The sequence below is a fragment of the Ochotona princeps genome, chromosome 17, assembly GCF_030435755.1.
Source record: "Ochotona princeps isolate mOchPri1 chromosome 17, mOchPri1.hap1, whole genome shotgun sequence".
Lineage (NCBI taxonomy): Eukaryota > Metazoa > Chordata > Mammalia > Lagomorpha > Ochotonidae > Ochotona > Ochotona princeps.
This window is the reverse complement of record NC_080848.1, coordinates 31,461,638-31,487,736: the sequence shown is the minus strand read 5'-3', so window position 1 is coordinate 31,487,736 and position 26,099 is coordinate 31,461,638. Positions and strand designations below refer to the sequence as shown.

General features: G+C 42.9%; 1 protein-coding gene across 3 annotated transcripts in view; it reads left to right on the top strand.

The window, feature by feature from the left end:
• The window catches only part of AP2B1 (adaptor related protein complex 2 subunit beta 1), a 111,866-nt gene that overhangs the window by 153 nt on the left and 85,614 nt on the right, over nucleotides 1-26,099 (top strand). For 2 of the 3 annotated variants that reach the window (XM_058675406.1, XM_058675403.1), the window contains exons 2-5: nucleotides 5,759-5,818; nucleotides 11,210-11,315; nucleotides 17,592-17,727; nucleotides 20,675-20,920. In XM_058675406.1, coding sequence (XP_058531389.1) covers nucleotides 5,782-5,818; nucleotides 11,210-11,315; nucleotides 17,592-17,727; nucleotides 20,675-20,920 — 525 coding nt within the window. In that variant the 5' untranslated portion in view covers nucleotides 5,759-5,781. Of the gene's footprint in view, nucleotides 1-97; nucleotides 237-5,758; nucleotides 5,819-11,209; nucleotides 11,316-17,591; nucleotides 17,728-20,674; nucleotides 20,921-26,099 lie in introns of those variants that run through there. The other variant, XM_058675404.1, reaches the window with a different exon arrangement.

Below are 26,099 nucleotides of genomic sequence, written 5' to 3'. Positions count from 1 at the left end.
GTTCGAGGAGGAGGAGGACTTTGGGGTGTGGCCCTAATTAATGGGATGGGGGGGTAAAAGGATGGGGAACCCTCAGGTTGGGTCGAAGGCGAGCGGAGCCGAGGAAATCCTACGAGCGTGACCGTTGAGGGTGGAGGCAGCGGTCGGGTGTGACCGTTGCGAGGAAAAGGTTTGGAGGAGAGGTGTCTGCCGCGGTGGCCGTGGTGGCCTGAGGGAATCCTCGAGTGTAGCAGCAGGTAGTTGGGGTCCTGGGGGACAGTGTGCTTCGAAGTCGGGGTTCGGGGAGGGCCAGCGGCCGCGGCCAGGGTTGTGGCCGGAGGCCGAGGGGCGAGAACCTTCCTTCTTTGCCCCGCTGGGCAATGTTCCGAGGGGAGCCTGGGACGTGTACAGCAGCCAGAGGGAAAAGGGATTCCCTCCAAGCTGTGTCCGTTGACGGGCAAACCTCCGTACCTCGGGGTTGAGGGTGCCTCTCCTGGGCACAGAAAACGGGGGGCCACATTCCACCGGGGGCGGGCGATGGGAGTGAGGGGGCAAGAGGCTGCAGGGAGGAAGCGCTAAATTTTAGCTCGTGTTTGTGTAATTATTTTTCCTGGGTTTGGTTGGAACAGGCTGGTTTAGGGGGGAAGGCTTTAGATTTGAGGCAGAAGTTGAGAAACTGGAACTTTCTGTTATTTTTATACTCTTTGCATCCGGAGAGTTTAATCCTACTGATTGTTTTTAGAGAAATCTCTTTGCAGGGGACGAGGGAGGGTGGGCTTCTATTGCACTATTGCTGGCCTGCTTCGTTGGGAATTGTGGATATTTCATGAAACTTTTAACTTTTCAAAAAAAAAAAAAACCAGATTTTGTTTTTACCCGCCAAGTGCAATTGCCACATAATATTGTGGTTTAAAAGCAAGAGTAAAGAAATCAGCTCCGAGAGAGACCAGATGACTAAGAAAGAAGGAACCAAGTAATGAGGACTAATTTGTTAGTGGCCTTGCTAGTGTAGTTCTATTGCTTAGCCTCGGGGTATACCTACGAAGTAATAATAGAAAGTAGCAGCTGGATGAGCTGCGTGCCAGGGATGACTAAGCCTGGTCGGTGAGGTGAGGAGCCTTTGCAGGTAGCTCGGGGTTGAAAGTCACAGGGGAGCAGAGGCGCCCCGTGTTGTGCACACTGCCTTTCCTGTGGTAACAAGCTAACCTGCCATCAAAGCGTCAGGAACCTGCAGCTCTTTGCTCCTTGTTTCATGGGTAAAAGGGCGGTGTTTTAGAGGAGTCTGTTGGAGGGCTGCAACATGTTGCCTAGCACACTTTCTCTTTTCTTCCTGCTTTCCTTCTTCCGCAGGCTGCTGTTTTCCAGGGTTTATATTTTCAGTTAAGAATTGGAGCTAGAACTTTTTTTTTTTTTTTTTTCCATTTTATGACAGTTTCATAGGTTCTGGGATTCCTCCAAGCCCTCCCCCCCCATATTGAATTCCTCCATATTGTTACAGTAGTACAGTTCATAACCAGTCATGATTCCTTCCTTGTGGGCACGGACCACGCGGAGAGTCCAGCATCTTATTGTCCAGATAAATTCAACAGTTTCATTGGGAGACCATCCTTGGTCTGAAAGTAGAGCAGAGCTAGAACTTTTCTAGAGCTTTCTTTCTGTGTAATGCTGTGGTAACTTCAGTTTCTTGTATTTAACTAGGAGTCACAGGTGATGAAGCTTTCAAGGCTCTGGTTACTTCTTATGAACTAAGTGACAGTTTAAGATTTTTTTGTCTGGTCACTGTAATTGACTAATTAGAAATGAAATTAGCATCTCTTCCTTTTGCTTTTATTAAAAAAAAAAAAAGATGGTTGACATGACTGTTCCACTTCATGGTTCTGTTCATTTTGGCCAGTTTTCCACTTTTTAGTGTAAGGTTTTCCACCTTAACTGTGGTGTAAGTTTTCCACCTCAACTGTGTGAATCTCAAATTTGTGTTTGTAAAGAGAAGGACTTAGTTCATCAATTCTGATTTGGCCACCATTTCCCAGAGAGCCTCTTAAAATTAAGATCCTATTAATTTTTTCTGCCCTTATTCTACCCAAGCTATTAATCTTACGTCAGTGTTTCTCTTTTGGGGAACTGGAGGGAGGGAGAGTGGAACAGGAGAGGAACTTTGACAACCTATATCTGGCTGGCAGAAACTGGGTTGTGTTCGATGGAGATCTGCAGTGCTGCGCGGCAAGGCTTTCTGCCAGGCAGTGGCGTAATGCTGTGGACTAGGACCCGAGGGTGAGTGTGTTTTGCTAGTGACCACCCTGTGGAGTAACAGTGTCCAGGCCATGCCGTCAGTCCTCACAATGGCCAGGAACTCGCCTGGCTTTACTCATTTCTGGGGCTCTGCAGAGAAATGATTATGTTTTTTTGCGGGAGGAATTTAATTTTTAGGACACTTCAGCAAACACTTTTTTTCTTTTCTCCTGAAACTCCATCTTGTATACTTTCCTGTGACCTCAGTTTTCACAATACTTTATTTTCAAGAATTTTGGCTGTGTCCACATCTGGCAAGCCATTAGGTATACCTCATCTAAAAAAATGTAAGTGAAATTTACATGTTATAAAATCAATCACTTTCTAGTGAGGAGTGACATTTTTCTATTCATGGTGCTGTGCAGTCACCTCTTCTTCCTGTTTGTTCTTGTTTAGATTTTTAAAAATTTTTCTTGGAGTTTGCTTTGCCTTAAGACAGGGACCAATTTGGTACAGCTTATCTACTAGAATGGGTGAGAGAGTCTATCTTTAGGATTGTTTATGTGTCAGTTAAGAGAATGTTTCTCTCTGTCTTTAAAGCAGGGAGGGAGTCTTAATTTAGGATTTGTGTCACAACCTTCCAAAGACTCTTGAACTTCCTTTCACTGAAATTTTGAGGGTAGATACAATGATCTGTAGCTAAGAAATGCTCACAGTGTACAGGAGAGACATACATTACCTCACTTGGAGATTTCTTTCTTTTTTTTTTAAGATTTATTGTATTTTTATTACAAAGTCAGATATGCAGAGAAGAGGCGAGACAGAGAGGAAGATCTTCCGTCCGATGGTTCACTCCCTAAGTGACTGCAACGGCCGATGCCATGCCGATCTGAAGCCAGGAGCCAGGAACTTCTTCCAGGTCTCCCGTGTGGGTGCAGGATCCCAAGGAATTGGGCTATCCTCGACTGCTTTCCCAGGCCACAAGCAGGGAGCTGGATGGGAAGCAGGGCAGCTGGGATATGAACCGGCGCCCATATGGGATCCCGGTGCGTTCAAGGCGAGGACTTTAGCCGCTGAGCTACTGCACCAGGCCTGTTTTGTTTTTTATTTTTTTAATTTGTATTATATTGAGAGACAGAAAGAAAAAGCGTGAGGATTTAGCTACTAGGCTATCTTGTTGGGCCAAGAAATAGATTAATTTAATGTTTAGCAGAATGAGGTGAAAATCTCAGTTAAGAATTTAGTTATGTATATATATGTGAGAATTTTAGAAAATAGAAGACTTTTGTGTATTTTGTTAAGAAACTGGTTGAAGATTCCAAGCAAATTGTTTTTAATTCTTAAGCAAGTTTTATGTTTTGATAACAGTATTGGACTTTAAATAGCATCGTAATATTCTAGACAGACCACGGGTGGCTTGCACTATGAAAAGCCCTCTTGTTGGACTTTTGTGTTTTTCTCTCTGTTGATTTTCCTGTTTGTGTATGTAAATTTGTAGATAACTCCTTGGGGACTATATTCAAGGGCTGACAGAAGGATCCTTTCCTTTGCTCACCTACATCTAGTGTGTGTTGTGAGAACATTAAGAGTATTCTTTGAATTTTTACTGGAAAGGGATTACAAAAACAAGTAAGGCGAGCCTGTGTAACCGTTTGATCTTTGGTTATTGAAACAAATTTCTGTATTGTATAATGATATTTGATAGTTCCAGGGCACTAATACTTTTTTTAAAAAATTATTTATTTTTATTGGAAAGGCAGATATACAGAGAGAGAGACACACACACAGAGATCTTCCTTCTATTGATTCACTCTCCAAATGGCCACAGTGGCTGGAGCTGAACTGATCTGGAGCCAGGAGCCAGGAGCCTCTTCCAGGTCTCCAAAGCCAGTGCAGAGTCCCAAAGCTTTGGGTAGTCCTCAACTGCTTTCCCAGGCCACAAGCAGGGAGCTGATGGGAAGTGGAGCAGCTGGGATACATACACATACAGGATTCCAGTGCATGCAAGGCGAGGACATAGGGACTAGGGTACCGCCCTGGGCCCTAGGGCACTATTTTTAAACAAGGTATTTAGTTCATTGAAATTCTAGTATGATGCCAGGTACTGTTGTCTTAGGATTTGGAGTAAACACAGTAAGGAATTGGTTGGAAAGATAGCAATTGAGTCTGATTTCCATGAGCACATTTTAGGGATCAGAATTGGGTCAGACTTCTTTCCATTATTTTAGGTTTATTTGACTTTTCCCTCTTTCTTTTTTAAGTATATTGATTTGCTTAGTGCTTAGGTCTTTTGTACCAGATCTGTCCCAGCTTGCCAAATGTTATTGCTCAACTTTGCCAAATGTATCATTATTCACATTGTGTTGACTTGATAATAGATACTAGAATATCTTGTCTTGAAATTGATAGTAAGTATTGTTAGTGATAGCTGTGTGGAAGAAGATAGCCATTTTTGAGTGCAGAAGGAATATTACTTAACAAGAAACTTTATTAATATATTTAAATAACTCAGATATATTGGAGAAAGTCCTAGAATTTCTCAAGTCAGAAAGCATTCTCACTATTTTGGGAAAAATGTAAGTGATTTGTGCCATTTTCGTTTTATGAGAGTTCTTTAAAAATTTTGTCTAAGATGTAATTTAAAATAAGTTTATTTCGGTGCATACAAATGTTGAGAAATGTGTATTAGGAAATTATACTTTTTCTTTCTTTTTTTTTTTTTTTGCCCATTATTGCTGCACAGTAAATCATCCAACTATTTTCCCACACTCAGGGAATTGCATTCCTAGAACTGGTATCATATATTGCTGGATTAATTCTCCTGGAATTGGGGCAGAAAAGTTAAGGTTGAGGCTGCAATCCATGCTCTTTGAAGGGTTAGCATCAGTTCTGATTCCCTTTTATATTAAGTATGACTGAGCAAAGATTGCAGTCTGTTGCCTTATTTTTAAGCATCAGCTGATACTGTTTATTATTTACAAATGCTATTGGGTTGAACATAGACTGTTAGAAATAGGAAAAACACGTTTTTTGTTTTTTTAAAAATCTATGTGTAGAGCGTGTTTGCCTCTCCTAGAAGTTTGTTGTGAAAAAAGTGTTATACTGCTAACTGGAATGTTTTTCGGCTGAAAGACATTCCTTCCTTGGAAAGGAAGTGAGGGTGGTAATGAGATTTCTGAGTGGACAGTAATGGTGAAAGCTTTCAAAACAAACTTTTCCTTACTTTAAATGTTGGAAAGACTGATTGAAACTGTGTTTACAAAAATGGTCTCATTTTAGCTCTTGAAGGCTCTAAGGAGTTCTTGGTGGATGAAATGATAAGACTCTATCATAGTAAGCTATCAGTACATGGCAGGGGGCTTTTAGATTGCCTCTAGCAGCAAGTTGAAGCAGGAATTCCATTCAGTTTACTCTGCAGCCCTTGAATCAGCAGTGTTGGTGGGAGGGAAGAGGACGCTTGTTGTTGAGTGCAGAAGTTCTTAAATGCTAATTTTATTACTATGTTAGATACATATAAACTGGGTAAAGGAATATTTTTCTTTTGCAGTAGGTGCACATTGAAGATCCAGAATCATGACTGACTCCAAGTACTTTACAACTAATAAAAAAGGTAGGTAGAGAATCTGATGAAATCTTTGACATTTTCAAAAGTTGTAGCGTAAGACTGGCCGAAGTAGAATGCTCATGACCTCTTTAGGCATACATGTTGTGGACAGTCTCATTGAGAACTTACTTTTACAGATATATATGTTTAGGTAATTTATATTCTATTAAAAGCATGAGGGCTGGGTCCTCAAACACATCTTTAAAAAAATTATGTACTTCAAAGACAGAGGTACAAAAAGAGAATCAAAGACAGATTTTCCATCTGCTGGTTCACTCCCCAGATAACCACAGAAGCAGGCTGAAGTTAGGAGCCAGGAACTTCACCCAGGTCTCCTGTGTGTGTGGCCAGGGCCCAAACACTTCATTCATCTTCCACTGCCATTCCCAGGCCATTAGCACATTGGAAGTGAAGCACCTGGAATGTGAACCAGTGTCCATGTGGCATGTGGGCATGGCACTCTGCAACTCGATAGTCTGTGCCACAACACTTGCCTTCAATTTCTTTTCTTTCCTTTTTTTCCCTCCTAAGATTTGTTTATTTTTATTGGAAAGGCAGATTTACAGAGAAACAAAGTGACGGAAAGAAAGATCTGTCTGTAGGTTCACTCTCCAAGTGGCTGCAATAGCTAGAGCTGAGCTGATCCAATGCCAGGATCCAGAAATTTCTTCCAGGCCTCCTACACGGGTTCCGGGTCCCAAGGCCTTGGGCCATCCTCAACTGCTTTCCCAGGCCACAAGCAGGGAGCTGGATGGGAAGCAGGGCTGCTGGGACTAGAACTGGCGCCCATATGGGATCCTGGTACGTTCAAGGCGAGAATTTTACCCACTAGTCCACGGCGCCGGGCCCTGAAGGTTCTGTTTTAACGAAAGAACTCTTTGTTTTGTAAAGTCAGCACTGATCCAGAAAACTGACATCTGAGGAGGGCAAAAGAGTCAGATACACGTTTATTCTTTTCATTTTTACTTAGAAATAAGTTATATAGCAGTATAGATAGATGTAACTGACAGTTCTCCCTGTCCCTGTCCCTGCGGGGAGCACATTTTGTATTCCCATTTTTTCCATGTGTGTAAATGTGTCTGCTTTGTTTGATATCTGCTTTGTTTGATATGTCTGAATTGTTTGATAAAAAAGATAATGTAAAACAGCAATAGAAACAATGTGAATGTTATTGCCCTCTTCTGCCTGTAGTTTACCGCTGTTGTTACACCAGAGCGTGGGCCTTACACCAACTGCCATTGCTCCTTTCCTCTCTTCTCTACCAGTGTGACTGGCTTCTTGAATGTGCCTTGTCCCTCTTGTCTAGTGGCTGAAATATGACAACCTTGCTGCTCCCAGATTTTTCTTTCTTGTTTCCCTTACAATGTTTACTGACCTAATTATCTTCAGATGAAACTGAATTGGGCCTTTCTACTTTTGTATTATTTGTGAGACAGAGCAACAGATTGGATGGAGTATTCCCCTGGTGAGATTCCCTCCCAGATGTTCACAGTGGCTGGGGATGAGTTGGTGTCAAAGGTGGCGGCCAGGCATGCAGTGCAGGTCTTCCCCATGGGTGGCAGGAGCTGGAGTTAGGAGCTGTGGTTGAGAATTGAGCCTGGGTACTCTGATGTGAACGAATGGTAGACATGTTTACCACAATCCTGACCACCTGCTCTGTTGAGTTTGGTGTTAAAGAACACTGTGCAGTCTTTGTAATAATTTATTTAGTAAGTATTTACTGATTGCTATGTGCAGGTCATTTTTTTTCTACGTATGCTAATAGTGATGGAGTTTCTAATTAAATATCCTCATTTCCTGCAAGTCAGAGTCAGTGCAAAGGATACCTGTCAGCTGACTTTCAGCTTCTAGTTTTTACTAAAAGATACCATAATGCTTTGGAGTAACAGCTGATTTCAGGACAGGGTAGGGGAACATACAAAATGAACATGAATGTCTTATGCCAGAAGGGGAGTGCTCAAAAAATGATGGGACATGTCAAGGAGTACCAAAGCTTCAAGGGACTCTGGCCAAATTTGGGATAATTTGAGCAACAAAAGTTGAGAATAATAGATATGACTCATGGAAGAAAGTATATGTGAATGTGTTTATATAGGCATAAATCACATGGCAAATGCATACTGTGAAAAAACTGCATGCATTTAAAAAATGATTGCATTAGATTTTACCTTTTAATTCTGTTTTCTTGAATGAGACAGAGATAGAGACGTTCTAGCTGCTGGTTCACTTCACAAATGCTCACAACCACTGGTGTTGGGCCAGGCCGAAGCCAGGAACTCCATCTGGGCCTCACATGAGTGCCAGAGGCCCAAATATTTGGGCCATCATTGACTTCACTCCCAGACACGTTAGCAGGAAGCTAGATAGGAGTTAGTTAAACCTGTCCCCAGTATGAGATGTGGGCACTGTAGGCAGTCACAGTACCTGTGTATTCAGGACTTTAGCCGCTAGGCCACTGCGCCGGGCCCCCCAGTCAGTATGGTTTTTTTTTTTTTAAGGATTTATTTTATTTTATTACAGTCAGATAGACAGAGAGGAAGATCTTCTGTCCGATGATTCACTCCCCAAGTGAGCCACAGTGGCCGGTGCGCGCCGATCCGAAGCCAGGAACCTGGAACCTCTTCCGGGTCTCCCACGCGGGTGCAGGATCCCAAAGCATTGGGCCGTCCTCGACTGCTTTCCCAGGCCACAAGCAGGGAACTGGATGGGAAGCAGGGCTGCCAGGATTAGAACTGGCACTCATATGGGATCCCGGGGTGTTCGAGGCGAGGACTTAAGCTGCTAGGCCACTGCGCCGGGCCCCCCAGTCAGTATGTTTTGATGACCAACATCTTGTCTAATGACATAAAGGAATATAATTTTAAAACTCACTTAATTATTCAAGTTTTTCCTTATAAGGTAGTTTTTTGTATTTGGTCACTTATGAAAGTTTGAGAATCACAACCTGAAACACTGTGGGATATATGCCACATTTTTTTTTTTGATTATTAAATTTTTTTTATTGTATTTTTGTTGACAATATTTACATAGTTAATTACGGTAAAAGAAAAAGGTTCAGGGGGTATAGGGAAGTGGGTAATAGTATTATGTCCATATTGTTTCCATCATGTATCTGAGGTAAAGGGGGGTATTGACGGAGAAGCCCCACCCAGTTTCCCACCCACCCCAAGTCCCGGATGTGGGGTATGCTCTGAGAAATATGCCACATTTTAAAAATAAATGGATAGATTGTGTTCCTTTTACTTCCTGCACCGCCCACTACAGCTGCCGCTGGAGAACATAGCTTTAAATGTATGCTGTGGAAATTGGAAGAACTTGAGTTACATCCTGTTTTGATTCTGTACCTCCTGCCGCTGTTCACAATTCAGACTTTCCGAAACCCTGCTGTTCATCCTTTGCTGCTCCAGAAGTGCTGATGAGAAGAACCCTAAGAGCTAGATTTGGCAGAGAGCCCCTTTTAAAGGGGTCAGCTTTTCTGGTTATGCTGTTTTTTTGCAGCTGGAGCTTAAATAAAATAGCAATTTTGTAATAGTTCGTCTTGATCAAACAAAATATTTTTAGTGCCCAACTTCTGTTGTCTTCTCAATTTGGTCTTTCTAATATAGGGACTTCAGGTGAATGGGGTACAAGCAAACAGTATCCATTATTTCCACTTTAGAGAACAAATGAGGTTTGTTTAAAAGGAAAAGTATGAACAGTTTTGGGGTCAGTATTGTTGTGTAATACCATGATACCTGCATCCCTTTGGTACCAATGTGAGTCCTTGCTGCTCTGTTTCTGATTCAGCTCCCTGCTAATGCACCTGGGAAAGCAGCCAAGGGTGGCCCAAAAATTTGGGTCCCTGAACCACATGGGGAGACCCAGCAGATGGTCCTGACTCCTGGCTTTGGGCTAGCTCAGCTCTGGTTGTTGCAACCGTTTTTGGGAGTGAATGAGCAGGTAGAAGTTGGTTTACTCTCTCTGAAACAGCTAGGACTTAAACCGTGCCCGTATGGGATGTAGGTGCTGTAGGTGGTGGCTTAACTTGTTGTGCCACAGTGGCAGCCCCATATATTCTTGAAGCTTTAATGTTCTTGTTAGATTAATTTAGCAGAATGAGCCTTAGGCCTATTAGCTTATTAGAATTAAGAGTGGAGTAGTGATTTCAAATCCTGTTTGTTCATTAGATCACTTGAGGAAGCTTCTAAAAATATTCATGTGATCATTCTTGGCATTGCATGTATTTGGTCCGAAGTGCAGTTTGAGCATTGTTTTAATACTGCCAGGAACATGTACATTTGAGAGTCAGGTAGCTGGCCTTGTCTCTATCTCATGTTGGCCTTTGAACCGTGTTTCTTTATCTGTAAAATTGCAAGTGAGTCTGTGAGATGATAAGTGAGGTTTTTTCTTTTTGAAATAATTGATTTTAAAAATTTATTATTTTTTTAAATTTGAAAGGCAGAGTTACAGAGATAGGGAAAGGTTTCACTCTCCAGGTGGCTGCATTGGCCATCACTTAGCCAGGCTGAAGCCAGAAACTTCATCCAGGTCCCCTATGTGGGTACAGGGGTGCAAACACTCTTGATGAACCTCTGCTGCTGTTCCTGTGCCATTAAGCGGAGAGCTGGATCAGAAATGGAGCACCCGGGTCACAAACTGATGGCCATGTGGTATATTGCAAATGGTGGTTTCACCAGTTACTCCATAATGCTATTTCCTGATATTAGTAATTTCCTAGACTGTTCCAAACCTACATTTTTCTTCTCAGCACTTAAAATCCTGATGGGGGATTATCTCTCGTATATTATTCTCTCCCCGTGAAGTTAGATATTTTGGGATTTGCCTTTCTACCTAGGGTTTGGATTGTACATTTCTCTCTGCCATGATTTAAAAGATTTTAAAATGTGGGCCTAGTGAGATAGCTTAGTGGCTAAATCCTTGTCTTGTATCTGTCGGGGTCCTTTATGGGTGCCAGTTCATATCCCAGGTGCTCTGTTTCCCATCCAGTTCCCTGCTTGTGGCCTGGGAAAGCAGTCGAGGATGGCTCAAAGCCTTGGGAGCCTGCACCCAAATGGGAGACCTGGAGGAGTTTCCTGGTTCCTGGCTTCAAATCAGCTTAGCTCTGGCCATTGCGGCCACTTGAGGGGTGAATCAGCAGATGATCTTTCTCTTTGTATATATATCTGCCTTTCCAATAAAATGAAGAAATCTTAAAAAAAAAAAGGTTTTAAAATGTGTTGGTATTGTCATTATCAGTAAGTCAGCTGATATTCTGGGGCTTTGACTTTTCCGTATCCTGTAAGTTTTAAGTGATTTGGTTTCAATTGCTGTCTTGTTTTCCTGTGTTATTCAGTAGTGCAGTCTCCTGCTTTAGTTCTCTGGTTTGTAGACCATGCTCACATGTTCCTATTTTTGTAGGAGAAATCTTCGAATTAAAAGCTGAGCTCAACAATGAGAAGAAAGAAAAAAGGAAAGAGGCTGTGAAAAAAGTGATTGCTGCTATGACCGTGGGGAAGGATGTTAGGTAAAGGTCACTTCATGACCATCCCACTTTTTATGGCCTTTACTGCTTCTTATGTCACAGAGCCTAAAAGAAATAATGTATTCCACTGAAAAAACATCCTCAAGAATTTTAAATTATTAAACATATGGAGAGATAATTTGCTTGCCTCTGCTTGTTCACTCTCCAAATGTCCCCAACGATTGGTGTTAGGCCAGAATGAACCTGGGAGACAGGAACACAGTGCAGGTCTGTCACGTGGAGGAAGGGACCCAGGTACTTAGCCAGCCATCACCACTACGTCCCAAGGTGCACATCAGGAGGAGGCTGGAGTCAGAAGTGGAGCCAGGAATGAAACCTAGGCACACTGATCTGAGGTGCAGGCAGCTGACTGGTAGATGGTGCACCTGTCCATGAATTGCTCTCTTAGTATTTCTCTGACTTACGTGTTGCTTCTTTGGTTTTTAGAGGAATAAAACAAGCTTAGTTTTGTTGTATACATGTTTAGGGTAAAACCTTCTGCAAGCTGGTCAGTTATCAATCTGCTGGTTGAGATAGTGTCAGAAGATGATACAGACGAACTGAGACACCAAACTCACTCTGTAATTGACACAAGCCATTGCCCTGCAATTTACAACCCATTCAGCTTTCAGCTGCTGAATTCTTGATGGAAATCAATATTAAAATGCATTTGTTCCTGTTTTTTGTTACTTTAATGTAGCAAGACTACTTGAAGAGTGAGGGTTGACGTCAGACCCCTGAGAATTGGCAAGACACTTTTGGAGGTCTGTTAGGTCAAAGCTGTTTTTGTAATGACATTTAGTTACTGCCTTTTTTCACCGTTTTGATGTTGGAATTGGTGTTGCAAAGCAGTGGTAGGTAAAATTCCTGGGAGGTTAACATGAATCAGGGTAGCAAAGCTGGTCTGAACAGTGGGATTGTATTTTATACCCCTACATACAAGAAAAGAAGCAGTTTACTTAGGCTATCCTTTGTGAAGAATTCATCTGGTTTTTTTAAAAACTTAGACTTTGAGAACAGGTCTTTTTATTGTTCTGTGTGCTAAAATAAGAATTGCACATAAAGCTCTTTAGCATCGCAAGATGTGATGGTTGATTTGAGAATTGCAAGCACTATTTTTATAAGAAAGTGATTGACAGATTATATTTAATCAGACTTTGGCATTTGGGAGACATTGTATCAAAAAGGAACAAAGTGAACCTGCCATTACAAGAAGAAAAAATTTGACTGTAGGTAAAATTTGAGCTTTATAACTTGCCAGTATTTTTTTTAACTTGCCAGTATTTAAAGAAAGATTTTTTTTTGAGATTGTTGATAAGATAAAATAAATGATTGTGGTTGCTTCTGTTAACTGTGCCTAACTCAGCAACAATTTTCAAATGACCAACGCGTGTATCACAGAATTATGCATGGGTAAAGTATATGAGACATGGACAAAAGCTTATTCATATGGTTTCAGATACCACATTTCAATTACTTTTAAAGAAACTGTTGTTTGTGGGAGGTGAACATTTAGTACAACAGTTAAGCTGCTACCTGGGATATTTGCATTGCCTGTTGAAGTGTCTGCTTCAGTTCCTGGCTCCACGTCTGTTTCCAGCTTTTTGCTAGTGCATATCCTAGGAGGCAGCAGATCGTGGCTCAAGTGGTTGGTTTCCTTCCACTCTGGTGAGAGGCCTGGATTGAGTTCTGGGCTCTAGGCTCTTGGCTTTGGCCTGGGCCAGCCCCCACTTTTACTGGCGTTTGAAGAGTGAACTAGCAGATAGATATGTCTGTTTCTCTGCTTCCAAATAAAACGAAAAAACAAAAAACAAAACAAGAAAAACCACAACCCTCCAAAAAAACCCACCATGTATTAACTATTTTTAGTGCAGTATCAAAAATATAATTTTCTTTTATATTTCATCTAAAACATTTACAGTAGGTTGAATGCAGGAACATGTGAGAATCCACCTGTCTTTGTTTAAACTGGATATTGAGTCCTTTGCATTAATTCAAGAAAAATTGTCTTCTCAATAATTTAAAAATAGAATTTTTACCTTAAAATATGTTGTAAAATGGATTTATTATTTTAGACAAATCAAGATTAAAAAAAAAATTTTTTTAAGATTTATTTATTTTATTACAAAGTCAGATATACAGAGAGGAGGAGAGACAGAGAGGAAGAGCTTCCGTCCGATGATTCACTCCCCAAGTGAGCCGCAGTGGCCAGTGCGCACCAATCTGAAGCCGGGAACCGGGAACCTCTTCCGGGTCTCCCATCTGGGTGCAGGGTCCCAAAGCATTGGGCCGTCCTTGACTGCTTTCCCAGGCCACAAGCAGGGAACTGGATGGGAAGTGGAGCTGCTGGGATTAGAACCGGTGCCCATATGGGATCCCGGGGCTTTCAAGGCGAGGACTTAAGCCACTAGGCCACTGCGCCGGGCCCAAGATTTAAAAATGTTAAAGGAGATCTTGCGATCAGAAAAGTAAGAGCAGCTATCATAACTCGGCAAGGAGACCAAATAGAAATGGTATCATGGGGGGGGGGTTGAGTTTTGGGCATAGCGCTTTTTTTTTTAAGATAAGATGTGTTTATTTTTGTTGGAAAGGCAGATCAGATTTACAGAGAGAAGGAGAGACGGGAAAAGATCTTCCAGCTGCTGGCTCACTCCCCAGATGGCTGCAATGGCCAGAGCTGATCTGCTCTGAAGCCACAGCCAGGAGCCTCTTCTGGGTCTTCACGTGGGTCCAGGGTCCCAAGTCTTTGGACCATCTTCAACTTCCTTCCCATTCCTGGATCAGGAAGCTGGATCAAAAGCGGAACAGCTAGACCTGCTAACATTAATGTGGACTGGAGGGTGGAGTAGGTTGGGATGAGTTAGGCTTCAAGGCCCAATTATGTATATGAGTGCTGAATGGGAGGTGGGATAGACCAGACCAGTCCACTGCACATGCTGTCAGATGCAGAAACCAGGGCTAGGGGCCAGCTCAGTGAGGGTTATGGGGATCACTCTGACTGGGCTGCAGCTCCCAGTGGTGTACATGAGGGCCAACTGTGTGGAGGGCAGGGGAGGCTGGGCCACAGCACCTATTGGTTTGAATGAAAAATGGGGCTGGAGATAGATCTGACCCTAGTAGTTATAATTACCATTGTGGAAGTAGGCTGATACGGGTGACAGAATGAACTGGACCCTGTGTAGTTGGGTGCACACACAAGAGATAGGTCTGAGATCACTTTGGATGAGATTTCTTTGAGGGTTCCTCCAACTAAACCTCTGAACTCATAACTCCAACAATGAAGAGAGTGGCAGGACCTGTGGTCTGATATTGGACTGCATCTGTTAAAATTGGACCTCCTCGGTGGCTTTGATGGAGCAGTGGATGGCATACCCAGAGGCACATATGTCGACCATTGGAGCCTGCAGAGGATACCTGGTACCATAGCAGAGGAAGGAGGGCAGAACAAATTGATCAACTACCCCAGTGAAGTGAGACAGCAAATATCTGAGCAGAGACTCAGAGGTAGAGTGTGTCAGCCAATGGACCTTGGGAGGATGTCCTCATCCTTGCATCTGCAAGATGGACAGCGTTTCAGAACTATCAAAGCCACTTGGGCAGAACCCTTGAGGCGTATAACACATCAGGGACTTTAACATGACATTAGGGGGCCATTCCCCATCCCTGGGTGCTGAGGTGAGGTGATTGGGGGGCTGGGTATGGCTTCTCCCCTTGTCTCTTGCTTTCACCCAGATACAGGGAAAAGGAAAAGGAAATGTGGACATGGGCCCGGTGCGATAGAATAACATTCAAGTCCTTGCCTTGCACGTGCCGGGATCCCATATGGGTGCTAGTTCTAACCCCGGCAGCCCCACTTCCTCTTTGGGACCCTGCACTCACATGGGAGACCTGGAGGAGGCTCCAGTATCCTGACTTTGGATTAGCTCAATTCTGGCTGTTGTGGCCGCTTGGGGAGTGAATCAACGGACTGAAGATCTTCTTCTCTGTCTCTCTTCCTCTCTGTATATCTGCCTTTCCAATAAAAATAAAATAATTTTTTCTTAAAAGAAGGCTCTATTTAAGCAGGACTAGTTAAGAACTCTTGGAGGAACTGAGATACAGAGATATTTCAAAGAAACAAGAAATAAGAGGTTGGTTACTTGTAGATGATCATGCTTCGGTCTGCTTAGTAAGTAACCTCAAGTTCAGTGCTATTCAGTAAAGATACAGAACAAGCCACAGAAGTAATGTATTTTTTTTTCTTTTTTTTAAATTTTATTTTTGATGATTTTTACTTAGTTGATTAGGGTACAAAGGGTCAAGGGCTAGAGGAACAGTGGGTGAGACCATTATTTTCACATTCTCTTCTTTCCTATATGTGGAGGAAGGGGGCAGATAAGGGGAGAAACCACACCCAGCCTCCCAAATGCCACTGTACCCTGGGAGGGGGGACATCCACCTGATGCCATCCCAGGGTCTCTGATGTGGGGCATGATCCAAGGGTGTCCTGCTTGAGTGGTTTTGATAGTTCAACAGTTCTGAATTGCTGTCAATCTTGCCACTCAAAGCACGATGAAATTTCCAGAATCCACTGGCTGACATAGTCCACCTTAGAGTCTCCATTTGCCCGGATATTCACTGCTAGTGCTTGGCTGGGGTAGTTGATCAATTTGTTCTGTCCTCTACCATCTGTTGTGGTACCAGGTGTCCTCTGCAGGCTATAATGTACTGCCAAATCCTCCATGTGCATCTGGATATGCTGTTCACTGCTGCGTCTAAGCCACAGAGGAGGCCCAGCTCTTGACACATGCACTCCATGGTCAGGCCATGAAAACTTTAATTCTCTTCATAGTTGGAGTTCTGTCCAGTGATTCAGTTTAGGGGAATCTCCAAGGAAGCCTCATCTGAGGTGATCCCAGGCCTGATTCTTGTGTGTACTTGCCAACACAGCATGCAGTACAGTCCATCGCCCAAATCAGCCTATGTACATGCTAGTAGTTGCAATTGCTGGGTCAGTTCTGTCTTTAACCCTGTCTTCTGCACAAGACAGTGGGTGTTGCACCACAGCATGATCCTGCCCACCACACACTTGGCCTTCACTTAAACCAGTGAGAGCTGCAGCCTAGTTAGAGCGACCTGCAGTAAGCCTCACCTGGCCCACCCCTGCCCTGGTTCCTGTGCTTGCCAGTAGGTACAGCCGACTGGTCCAGTCTGTCCCACATCCCCTTCTGCTGTCATACATATCAATGGGCATTGAAGCCTCACTATCCAGTCTACACTGATACCGGTGGGTGCCATGTTTACCTCTAGTCCTGATTCTCATGCTCACCAGTCGGTGTGGCAACCCAAAAGGAAGGTGCCCACTGTTTCCCTAATGGGACTACTCCCACTCCTGGATCTTGCATTCTCCAGGTGGTTCTGCAGATGAGCTTGACAGAATTTGCCCCCAGTGCCTGCATCTGTCAGCTGATGCTGTGGCAAGGCCCAACCAACCCATACCCACTCTGCCGTATGCATGCACCAGTAGATACAGTCAGCCCATCCTGGCTTTCCTCCAATCCAGCTCACATGCAGGCCAATAGGTGTTGTAGCTCTGCCTGGGCCGATCTGCCCCCAATATCAGCTCTCACGCTCACCAGTGAGTGACCCAGCAGAGGAGCCTCCCATAACCCCTCTGCCAGGTTTGCTTCCCTCCTGCCTGGGACTCACGTGTGTTGGTTGGGCATTGTGGCCAGTCTGGCATGGCCTGCCTCTCCTTGACATTTGCCAGTGGATGCTGTAACCTAACCCAGCCTGACCCACCCAGTTCCAGCTTACACTGTTGGGAGCTACAGCCTAACTCAGCCCAGCCAGCCTCAGTTTTGCCCTCATGTTAACTGGCTTGTGTTGCTGCCCAATCCGGCATGACCCACACACCATTCTGGTACTTGGATCTGCCAGTAGGTGATACGAACTAGCCCATCCTGGTTTGTCCAAAACCTGAGCCAAATGTGGAGGACCCAGAATACGAACCAGTGCCCATATGGGATCCTGGCCATGCAAGGCGAGGATTTAGCCACTAGGCTACCATACCGGGCCCAAAATATTTTCCTAGTGGAAAATATTTTCAAAAATTCTTTAAAGATCTTGGGAACTGTGCTTCAGTTTTTGACTAATTCATTTTCATGGTAGTAATGACCAGTATGGGGATGTTTGTCATGGATCTAATAATTCTGTAATATAAAACCATGTCACTGTGTTCTCTCCTACAGGTTGGTAGTCACATACACTCACTCTTCCTTTTCGTTTCCCTCTGCTCAGCTCTCTCTTTCCAGATGTAGTGAACTGTATGCAGACTGACAACCTGGAACTAAAGAAGCTTGTGTATCTCTATTTGATGAACTACGCCAAGAGTCAGCCAGACATGGCCATCATGGCTGTCAACAGCTTTGTGAAGGTAACGTCTCCCAGGGACTCAAGAGCATTTGTTTGCATCTCAAATAATTTTTTTGAATGTGACTGTTTAGGTTCCATGTTGCAAATAAGCAACTGTTGTTCCGAAGGAAGATCTCTAGGGAAGTACTGACAGTGACTGGAAATGTGCTTGTTTTTTAGCAACCTATGTGCCAGAGTGTTGTGTTATTCTGGAAAATTTAAACCATATGGTGAGCCTTCTCTTAGTGGGTCTTGGTGTATTCCTGCCAGAAGGGTAGAGGAGAGCCAGGTGAAACTGCAGGGTTTTACTTTGCTGCGCTGACAAAGACTGGCCATACCACTGTATATTATTGTAGTCCTAGTAACTGGTAACAGGGGGTCTCCCTGTTGCGGCTTTGCAGAAATAATGCTTATGAATCAGAAATAGTGGGAGCCATAGGAGGCACTTTCTGTTTGCTTTGTTTAATCTTAGCAACATTTGAGTCTTTCTTTTATATTGTAGAAGACTTTAAACACATTCAAGTAGAGGGAACGGTAATAAATAAACCCACCTATCTTGGAGTTTTCACAGTTAATAACACATGGCCACTGTTGTTGGATTTATACTCCCTAGGCTCTCCTGACTTCAATTTTCTGTTGAATTTGTAAAAAATTATTTGAAAGGTAGAGAGTAGGGTAGGAACAGACAAACAGAGACCTCCCAAAACTTGTTCTCCTGCCAAATGTCCACCAGTAATTGAAAATCCAACCTGGGTCTCCCATATGGATGGCAGATAGCCAATTTCTTGATCCATTACCTGCAGCTCTTGGAGGATGTGTTAGCCAGAAGCTGGAATCTGGAACAGGGCCAGGGCTTGGGCCCAGCCTCTCCGAGGTAGGATGTAGGCATCCCAAGTGGAGTCTTCACCACAATGCCAAACTCCTGACTCTGACTCCTGGATAATTTTATTTTAAGTTTCTGTATTTTTATTTGGAAGGACTCAGTCTGGCACTCTGATATGGGGTGGCAGTATCATGAGTGATGGTTTAGCCCACTGTGCAAAAACGCGAACTCCTTAGTTCATATTTTTTCTTCCTTTCTTTCATTAAGGTTTACTTATTTTTTATTTGAAAGGCAGAGTTACAGAGAGAGAGAAAGAGAGAGAGATCATTCATCCACTGGCTCACTCCCTAAATGGCTATATTGGCAGGAACCAGGAGCTTCTTACAGGTCTCCCACATGGGTGCAGGGGTCAAGGACTTGGGCTATCTTTTGCTGCCTTCCCAAGCATATTTGCAGGAGCTGGATCAGAAATGGAACAGTGTCCATAAATTGAGCCAGTATCCATAAGGGATGCTGGTACAGCAGGCATAGGCTTAATATACTACACTACAGTGCTAGTTCCTATAGTATTTTTTATTACTAAATTAGATGATCATATTCGTGGGGTTGTCCCTTTTTTTCCTTCAATCAGCATTTGTTTTTCTTTCTTTTTTTTTTTAAAAATAAGATTATTTCTTTGAAAGTCAGTCACAGAGAGAAACAAGGACAGACAGACAGGCAACGAGAGAGATCTTGTATCTCCTGGGTCACTCCACAAATGGCTGCAATTGCCAGGGCGGGGCCAAGCTGAAAGCAGCAGCAAGGAGCCCCTTTGGAGTCTCCCACTTGGGTGGCATGGATTCAAGCACCTGAGCCATTCTCTGCTCCTTTCCTAGGCCACCAACAGGGAACTGGTAGTAGAATGACCAGAATTCAAATTGATATCCATGTGGGATGCCAGTATTACCGGCAGCAGGTTTACTGCTATGCCAAATGCTGGCTCCCAAAATCTGGAAGATAACCAGTACGCTTTATTATGTCTTATGGATGTTTTCTTCTTTTCCTATCATTATATTGTTCAGAGAGAACAGTTCATTCTCCCTGACTGGTGATTCATAGATGGAATATATCATTGGAAAGAGATTAGGTTCTAGTTTTTAGAAGTTGGAACCATGCGTAGTTTATGTGGTTTAAAGAAATTTTGCAATGTAGGACAGTTTAGAAGAATCACTTCTATGTTTGGTAGCTTGTGCTATGTTTGGTAGCAAATGCTAGTAAGGGAAAAGATCCAATAGGACCTCAGAGGGCCACCTGTGCTGTTTTAACTAAAAGTACTTATGTCTGCCTTTCGCCAGCTCCTAGGTGGTCTTCTTAGTTCTTGGTCTCAATAATCTAGTCCTTTTTTTGCCTCTGTTTGGTAGTGATGAATTCTAAAATTTTTATTTTAATATTTTATTTTTTTTTAAAGAATTCTTTATTTTGATTGGAAAGGTAGATTATGGAGAGAAGGAGAGACAGAAAGATCTTCCGTCTGCTGGTTCACTGCCCAAATGGCTGCAACAGCCAGAGTTGAGCTAATCCAAAGCTAGGAGCCAGAAGTTTCTTCCAGGCCTCCTACGCAGGTGTAGGGTCCCAAGGCTTTGGGCCGTCCTCTTGTTTTCCCAATCCACATGCAGAGAACTAGCTGAGAATTGAAGCAGCCAGGACACAAACCAGAGCCCATATGGGATCCCAGCACTTGGAGGTAGAGAATTGGGAAATGGAGCCATTGTGTTGAGTCTGGTAGTATTGAATTGCTAATAGAGTGGACAGGGTGTTTCTAATCCTATCCTGCCTTGCTGTTTTTGTTTTTTGTTTTGTTTTACCCTGTACCAGAATAGAAACCCAAAGGCATTTTCTGCTTTTAGGGCACATTCACTAATGACTTTGGCTTGGCCATGCCAATTTGCTAGGCTTCTATAAGTGTACTTAAAGTGTAAATACTTAAATAGATTCCTAGCCTAAATCTTGAATAGATGATGAAGACTTATACTTATGGGAGATGAGGTTCTGATGTGGGATATAACTGGATGCTTGGATTAATGAATCCATCTTTTGTGATTCTTATAAGCTGGAATGTTACTTTTAGCCACCAGGTACACTTAGAATTCGTGATTGTTGTTTGTAGGATTGTGAAGATCCCAATCCTCTGATTCGGGCATTGGCAGTGAGAACCATGGGGTGCATCCGAGTAGACAAGATCACAGAGTATCTCTGTGAGCCTCTCCGCAAGTGCTTGAAGGATGAGGATCCCTACGTCCGAAAGACAGCAGCAGTCTGCGTGGCGAAACTCCATGACATCAATGCCCAGATGGTGGAAGATCAAGGATTTCTGGATTCCCTCCGGGATCTCATAGCAGATTCAAATCCAATGGTAAATAGACTTCTGCTTTTACAAAGAGAGCTGCACTTATTTTATTATTACAATAAAAAATTCATTTTAGTTTTAATGATGTTTACATAGTTCAGAATATGCCCATGTGGACCACTGATTAGGGTAGGGAGGATCAAGGAATGGGGGAAAATGGATGAAACAACTGCCTCCAATCTCTTTTTTCTCCTGTATCTGGTAAAAATGGGGAGAGGGGAGGAGAGGGCCTCTCCCAGCAGTCCAACCTCATCAGTACCTGGAAATGGGGGATGGCCACCTGATCTCATCCCAGGGTACCCGATATGGAGCCTGTTCTGAGGGTACTACTTAAATGGTTTTGATAGTTCTGAGATGCTGTTGATGTCATTGCTCCAAGATTAAGGAACTCCTTCCAAGGTTTGACTGACATGGTCTACCTCAAGTCTCTGCTTCCCCAGATACTCACTATCACAGCTTGCCCTGGAGAGCTGTCCAGTTTGTTCTGCCCTCCATGGTACTAGACATCCTCTGCAGGCCTCAATGAACTGGTTGTCATGTCCTCCATTTGCATCTGGGCATGCCATCTGAGTGAGTGATATATAACATGGGCCGTTTTCGAGGCTTTTGGATGTTGGAACACAGGGTAGCTGTGGGAAACAGGACTTAATTGTGTCTCATAGATGGTATATCTCGTACCTGAGGGGCTTTTAAGTGTCAATCAGGCATTCAAGGGTTTTAAAGAAAACTTTGGAATAGCATCTACTCCTGTATTTTCTCAGAAAAAAAAAAATCTGTCTTTACAACATTTTCTTTAGATATTTAATTTTTACATGTATATTTTTACTTTGATGTTTGTGGAAAAATGCAATTAAAATGTACTTCTCTTTTAGTATCAAAAGGAAAATTAAATCCATGCATATGTGAGCAGATTTTTTTTTTTTTAAGATTTCTTTATTTGCAAGACAGAGTGACAAAAATGGGGTGCGAGACAGAGGAGGAGATCTCTCCAAATGGCTGTAACAGCCAGGCCAAAGCCAGTAACCAGGAACTCTGTCTCAGTCTTCCACATGGGTGATGGGTTCCCAAGCACTTGAGTCATCTTGTACTGTCTTCCAAGAGCATTTGCAGGGAGGTGGATCTCAAGTGGAGTAGCCGGGGCTCAAGCTGGCACTCCTCTGGGGTGCTGGCAGGTGTCAGGATGATAAAGGAATTAGCTGGCCAGCCAGTGTAGCTATAACCTGGGTGCCAGCATCCCATTGTCTCTCGTGCTCCACTTTTGATTCAGCTCCTTGCTAATAGACGTGGGGATGCTACAGGAGATGATCCAAGTGCTAGAGCCCATGTCACTCACAACAGGAGGCATGAATGAAATTGCAGGCTCCTGGTTTAGGTCTGACCCAGCCCCAGCTGTTTTGGCTGCTTGAAGAGTGTATCAGCAGAGGAAAGATTTTTCTCTCTCTTTCTCTCCCCCCACCCGCCCACCTTTCAAACTAGTAAAGAAATCTTTAAAAAAATTAATCAGTGGGTAATCTGTGTATGTGTATATATATATATGTGTGTGTGTGTGTGTGTGTGTATATATATATATGTGCATATATATATACACACATATATACAGATTATATATGTATACAGATTATATATAATATATATTATACAATATATACACAGATTATATATATACAGATTATATATATGTGTATATATATATATAGCTGAGATTTTTTGATAATTAGCATTTGCCTAGAATATCTTACTTGAAAATTACCTGCTCAGATCTCTGCTTTGCCATCATTTGGTGCACTTCTATTTATTTATAATTATTATTTATTTTATTTATTCAAGATTAGTATTAAGGTGATAGAATGAAGCAAACCACTTTTTAAAAAAGATTTATTTATTTTTATTTGAAATGCAAAGTTACAGAAAGAAGGAAAGGCAAATGACCACAGTGGTTAAAGCTGAGCTGATATGAATCCAGAAGCCAGGAGTTTCTTCTGGGTCTCCCTTGTGGATGCAGGGGCCCAAGGATTTGGGCCATCCTCCATTGCTTTCCCAGGTCCATAAGCTGGGAACTGGATGGGAAATAGAGCAGCTGAGGCTTTTAACTGGTGCCCATATGGGATCCCAGTGCGTCAAATGCGGAGGTATAGCTTACTATGCTATGGTGCCAGCCCCACCACCACATTTTTTTTTTAAGATGTATTCATTTAATCAGAAGTGAGACCTATACAGAGAGAATGTGCTGGCTTCATGTGCTGGCTCACTCCTAGGATGATCTCAAAAGCCAGAGCTGTGCCAGGCTGAAGTCAAGTGCTTCATTTGTGTGCCACAAGGGTGGCCAAGGACCCAAAGCGTTTGAATCATTTGCTGCTTTTTCTAGGTCACTAGCAGGGAACTTGATGAAGAGTAGAACAGCTGAGACACAAATTGTTGCCAATAAGGGACGCTGGCATCACAGGCAGTAGCTTTACCTGCTATTCCAAAACTCCAGCCCCGAGTCCACTTTTTTTTTTAATTTAAGAACATTTAATTTCTTTAAGACTTATTTCTTTTTATTGGAAAGTCAGAATGACAGAGAGAAGGAGAGACAGAGAGAAAAATGTTCTACCTGCTGGTTCACTCCCCAAGTGGCCACAGTGGCCAAAGCTGAGCCAATTCAAAGCCAGGAGCCTGGAGCTTCTTCTGGTTCTCCCTTGTGGGTGCAGGGTGCCAGGTTTTTGGGCCATCCTCGACTGCTTTCCCCGGCTGCAAACGGAGCTGGACAGGAAGAGGAGCAGCCAGGATACGAACCAACACCCATATGGGATCTTGGCACATTCTAGGCAAGGATTTTAGCCACTAGGCTGCTCTTCTGGGCCCCCAAGCCCACCTTTTAAAGGTGCTTCAATGCTGACTACCATCAGCTGTCTTCCAGTCATCTCCAAGGCTTGGGTGCGGACATACTGAAACCATGATTCCTGACAGAAAGTCATCCCCAGTGTTGAAAGAGTTAGCCTTGCTTTTTTCTCTGTCAAACAACACAATGCGACATGTTCAACAAAAAAACTTCATTGAGAAATAAGTTAATAAAGCAGAAGATGTACTTTATAGAATGGTTAACTAGTGTCAATTTAGGTTTCTGGCTTTACTTTTAAATCCTTGTTACTTGGAGCAGCTGTCTTTGAAATTCTCTACTTGAGCACAGTTGAGGAAATGACAAGTATTTGAGCTCCAAGCAGATAAGCAGAATATCATGTACCCTGTGGAAACTTATTAAAATTCAGGCATGCTAAGATTAGATGAAGGTGAGAATTTAATTCCTGTAGACAACTCACATTTTGAGGGGGGGAAAAAGGTATTTTTATAATGATGTCACTTCTCCCATGTGTGGCCTAGAAAGTTAGATGGCTAGGAATAAAAACGTTCTGAAGTTTTGGTAGTAAAGATGTTTGTTTTTTCCCTTGTCACCTGATCAGTGCTGAGTTCTCAGTCCTGCTGGTGTGAGAAGAGATTCTGAGACCGGGCTGCAGAAGGAGGGCTGATTTTCAGCCGTTTCATAGCATTAATCCAAGATATGCATGCATTTAGTTACTTATTTACTTATGCTGTTTTACTGTGTGAATTTTCAAACATATTTGGAACTGAAGAATGAGTAAATAAATGAGCTAATCTACCCTGATAAAATTCTTGTCAGTTCATACCAATCTTGTTTTATTTCTTTCCGTGTCCTCTAGCTTTCTGTAATTTAAATAAGCAACATGTGAATGGGTTTCTGTTTTAATATATTCTAATGTATTAAGCTGTAACATGCCATTAATAATTCTTAACCCATTTGTTGCTACAGCAAAGCGGAAGATGTTTGGGGAGACTTTCAAAGAAAGTTGAAGATTACTTGAACAGTGTCTGTGAGACACTGTTTTGAGATTGCCTTTTGTTTCTTCACTGCAGGTTTTCTTAGCACTGGCTGTCAGCATTAGATCTCTAAAGAGAAGAGCTCTCTCCATTCTTGTTGGTTTCTCACTAGCAGAATGTTTCACTGATGTTTGATGAATTGCTATTGAGCTACTCAGAATGTAAACTTAAGGAGGCCCCCAATTTTCCTGGCTAGGTCTGTGTCTGCACAAGCTGAAAACAGGTGTCTCCTTCAATTTTGTGTCTGCGGTCCCTCTCTTACCTCATTCTTGTTTTGATTTTGTTACACTTTCAACATAGAGGTAATTTTTTTTTAATGTTCCATTGATCTTTGATACCATGTTAATGTGTCTGTATGTGTGTTCACATGCCCAATTAGAATTTTTATTTTCTCAATAGGTGTAATTTCTTTTTTTTTTTTTTTTAAGATTTATTTATTTTATTTTTTTTTATTACAAAGTCAGATATATAGAGAGGAGGAGAGACAGAGGGGAAGATCTTCCGTCCGATGATTCACTCCCCAAGTGAGCGCAACAGGCTGGTGCTATGCCGATCCGAAGCCGGGAACCAGGAACTTCTTCCAGGTCTCCCACGCGGGTGCAGGGTCCCAAAGCCTTGGGCCGTCCTCGACTGCTTTCCCAGGCCACAAGCAGGGAGCTGGATGGGAAGTGCAGCTGCCGGGATTAGAACCGGCGCCCATATGGGATCTTGGTTTGTTCAAGGTGAGGACTTTAGCCGCTAGGCCACGCCGCCAGGCCCAGGTATAATTTCTTTTTAACACAACTGACTAATCCTAATCCTGTCCGTACAAGTGATGCATCCCGTATGGATGCCAGTTTGTGTTCTGGCTGCCCCACTTCCCATCCAGCTCCCTGCTTGTGACCTGGAAAAGCAGCAGAGGATGGCCCAAATCCTTGGGACCCTGCCCCTGCGTGGGAAACTGAAATAAGCTCCTGGCTCCTGGTTTTGGATCAGCTTTGCTCTGGCCATTGTGGCCATTTGGGGAGTGAACTAATGGATGGAAGGTCTTTCTCTTTGTGTCTCCTTTGTATGTGCATTTCCAATAAAAATAAAATAGTCTTAAAAAAAAAGGAAACACGTGAAGACTTTGAGCACTTTTATGTGGAAATCTTCTCAGTCCTCTTTCTGTGCTAGTGAATATGAGTTGTCACTGCTCAGGAGAAGTGATTTTGTTCTACTTTTTCAAAGACTTCTCCACACGGTGGCAGCACTACACCAGCAAATGTAGACTTTTACAAAGGATGTGAATATGTCCTGGGTGTTTGCCTGTAGACCAGTGTCCTAGGTC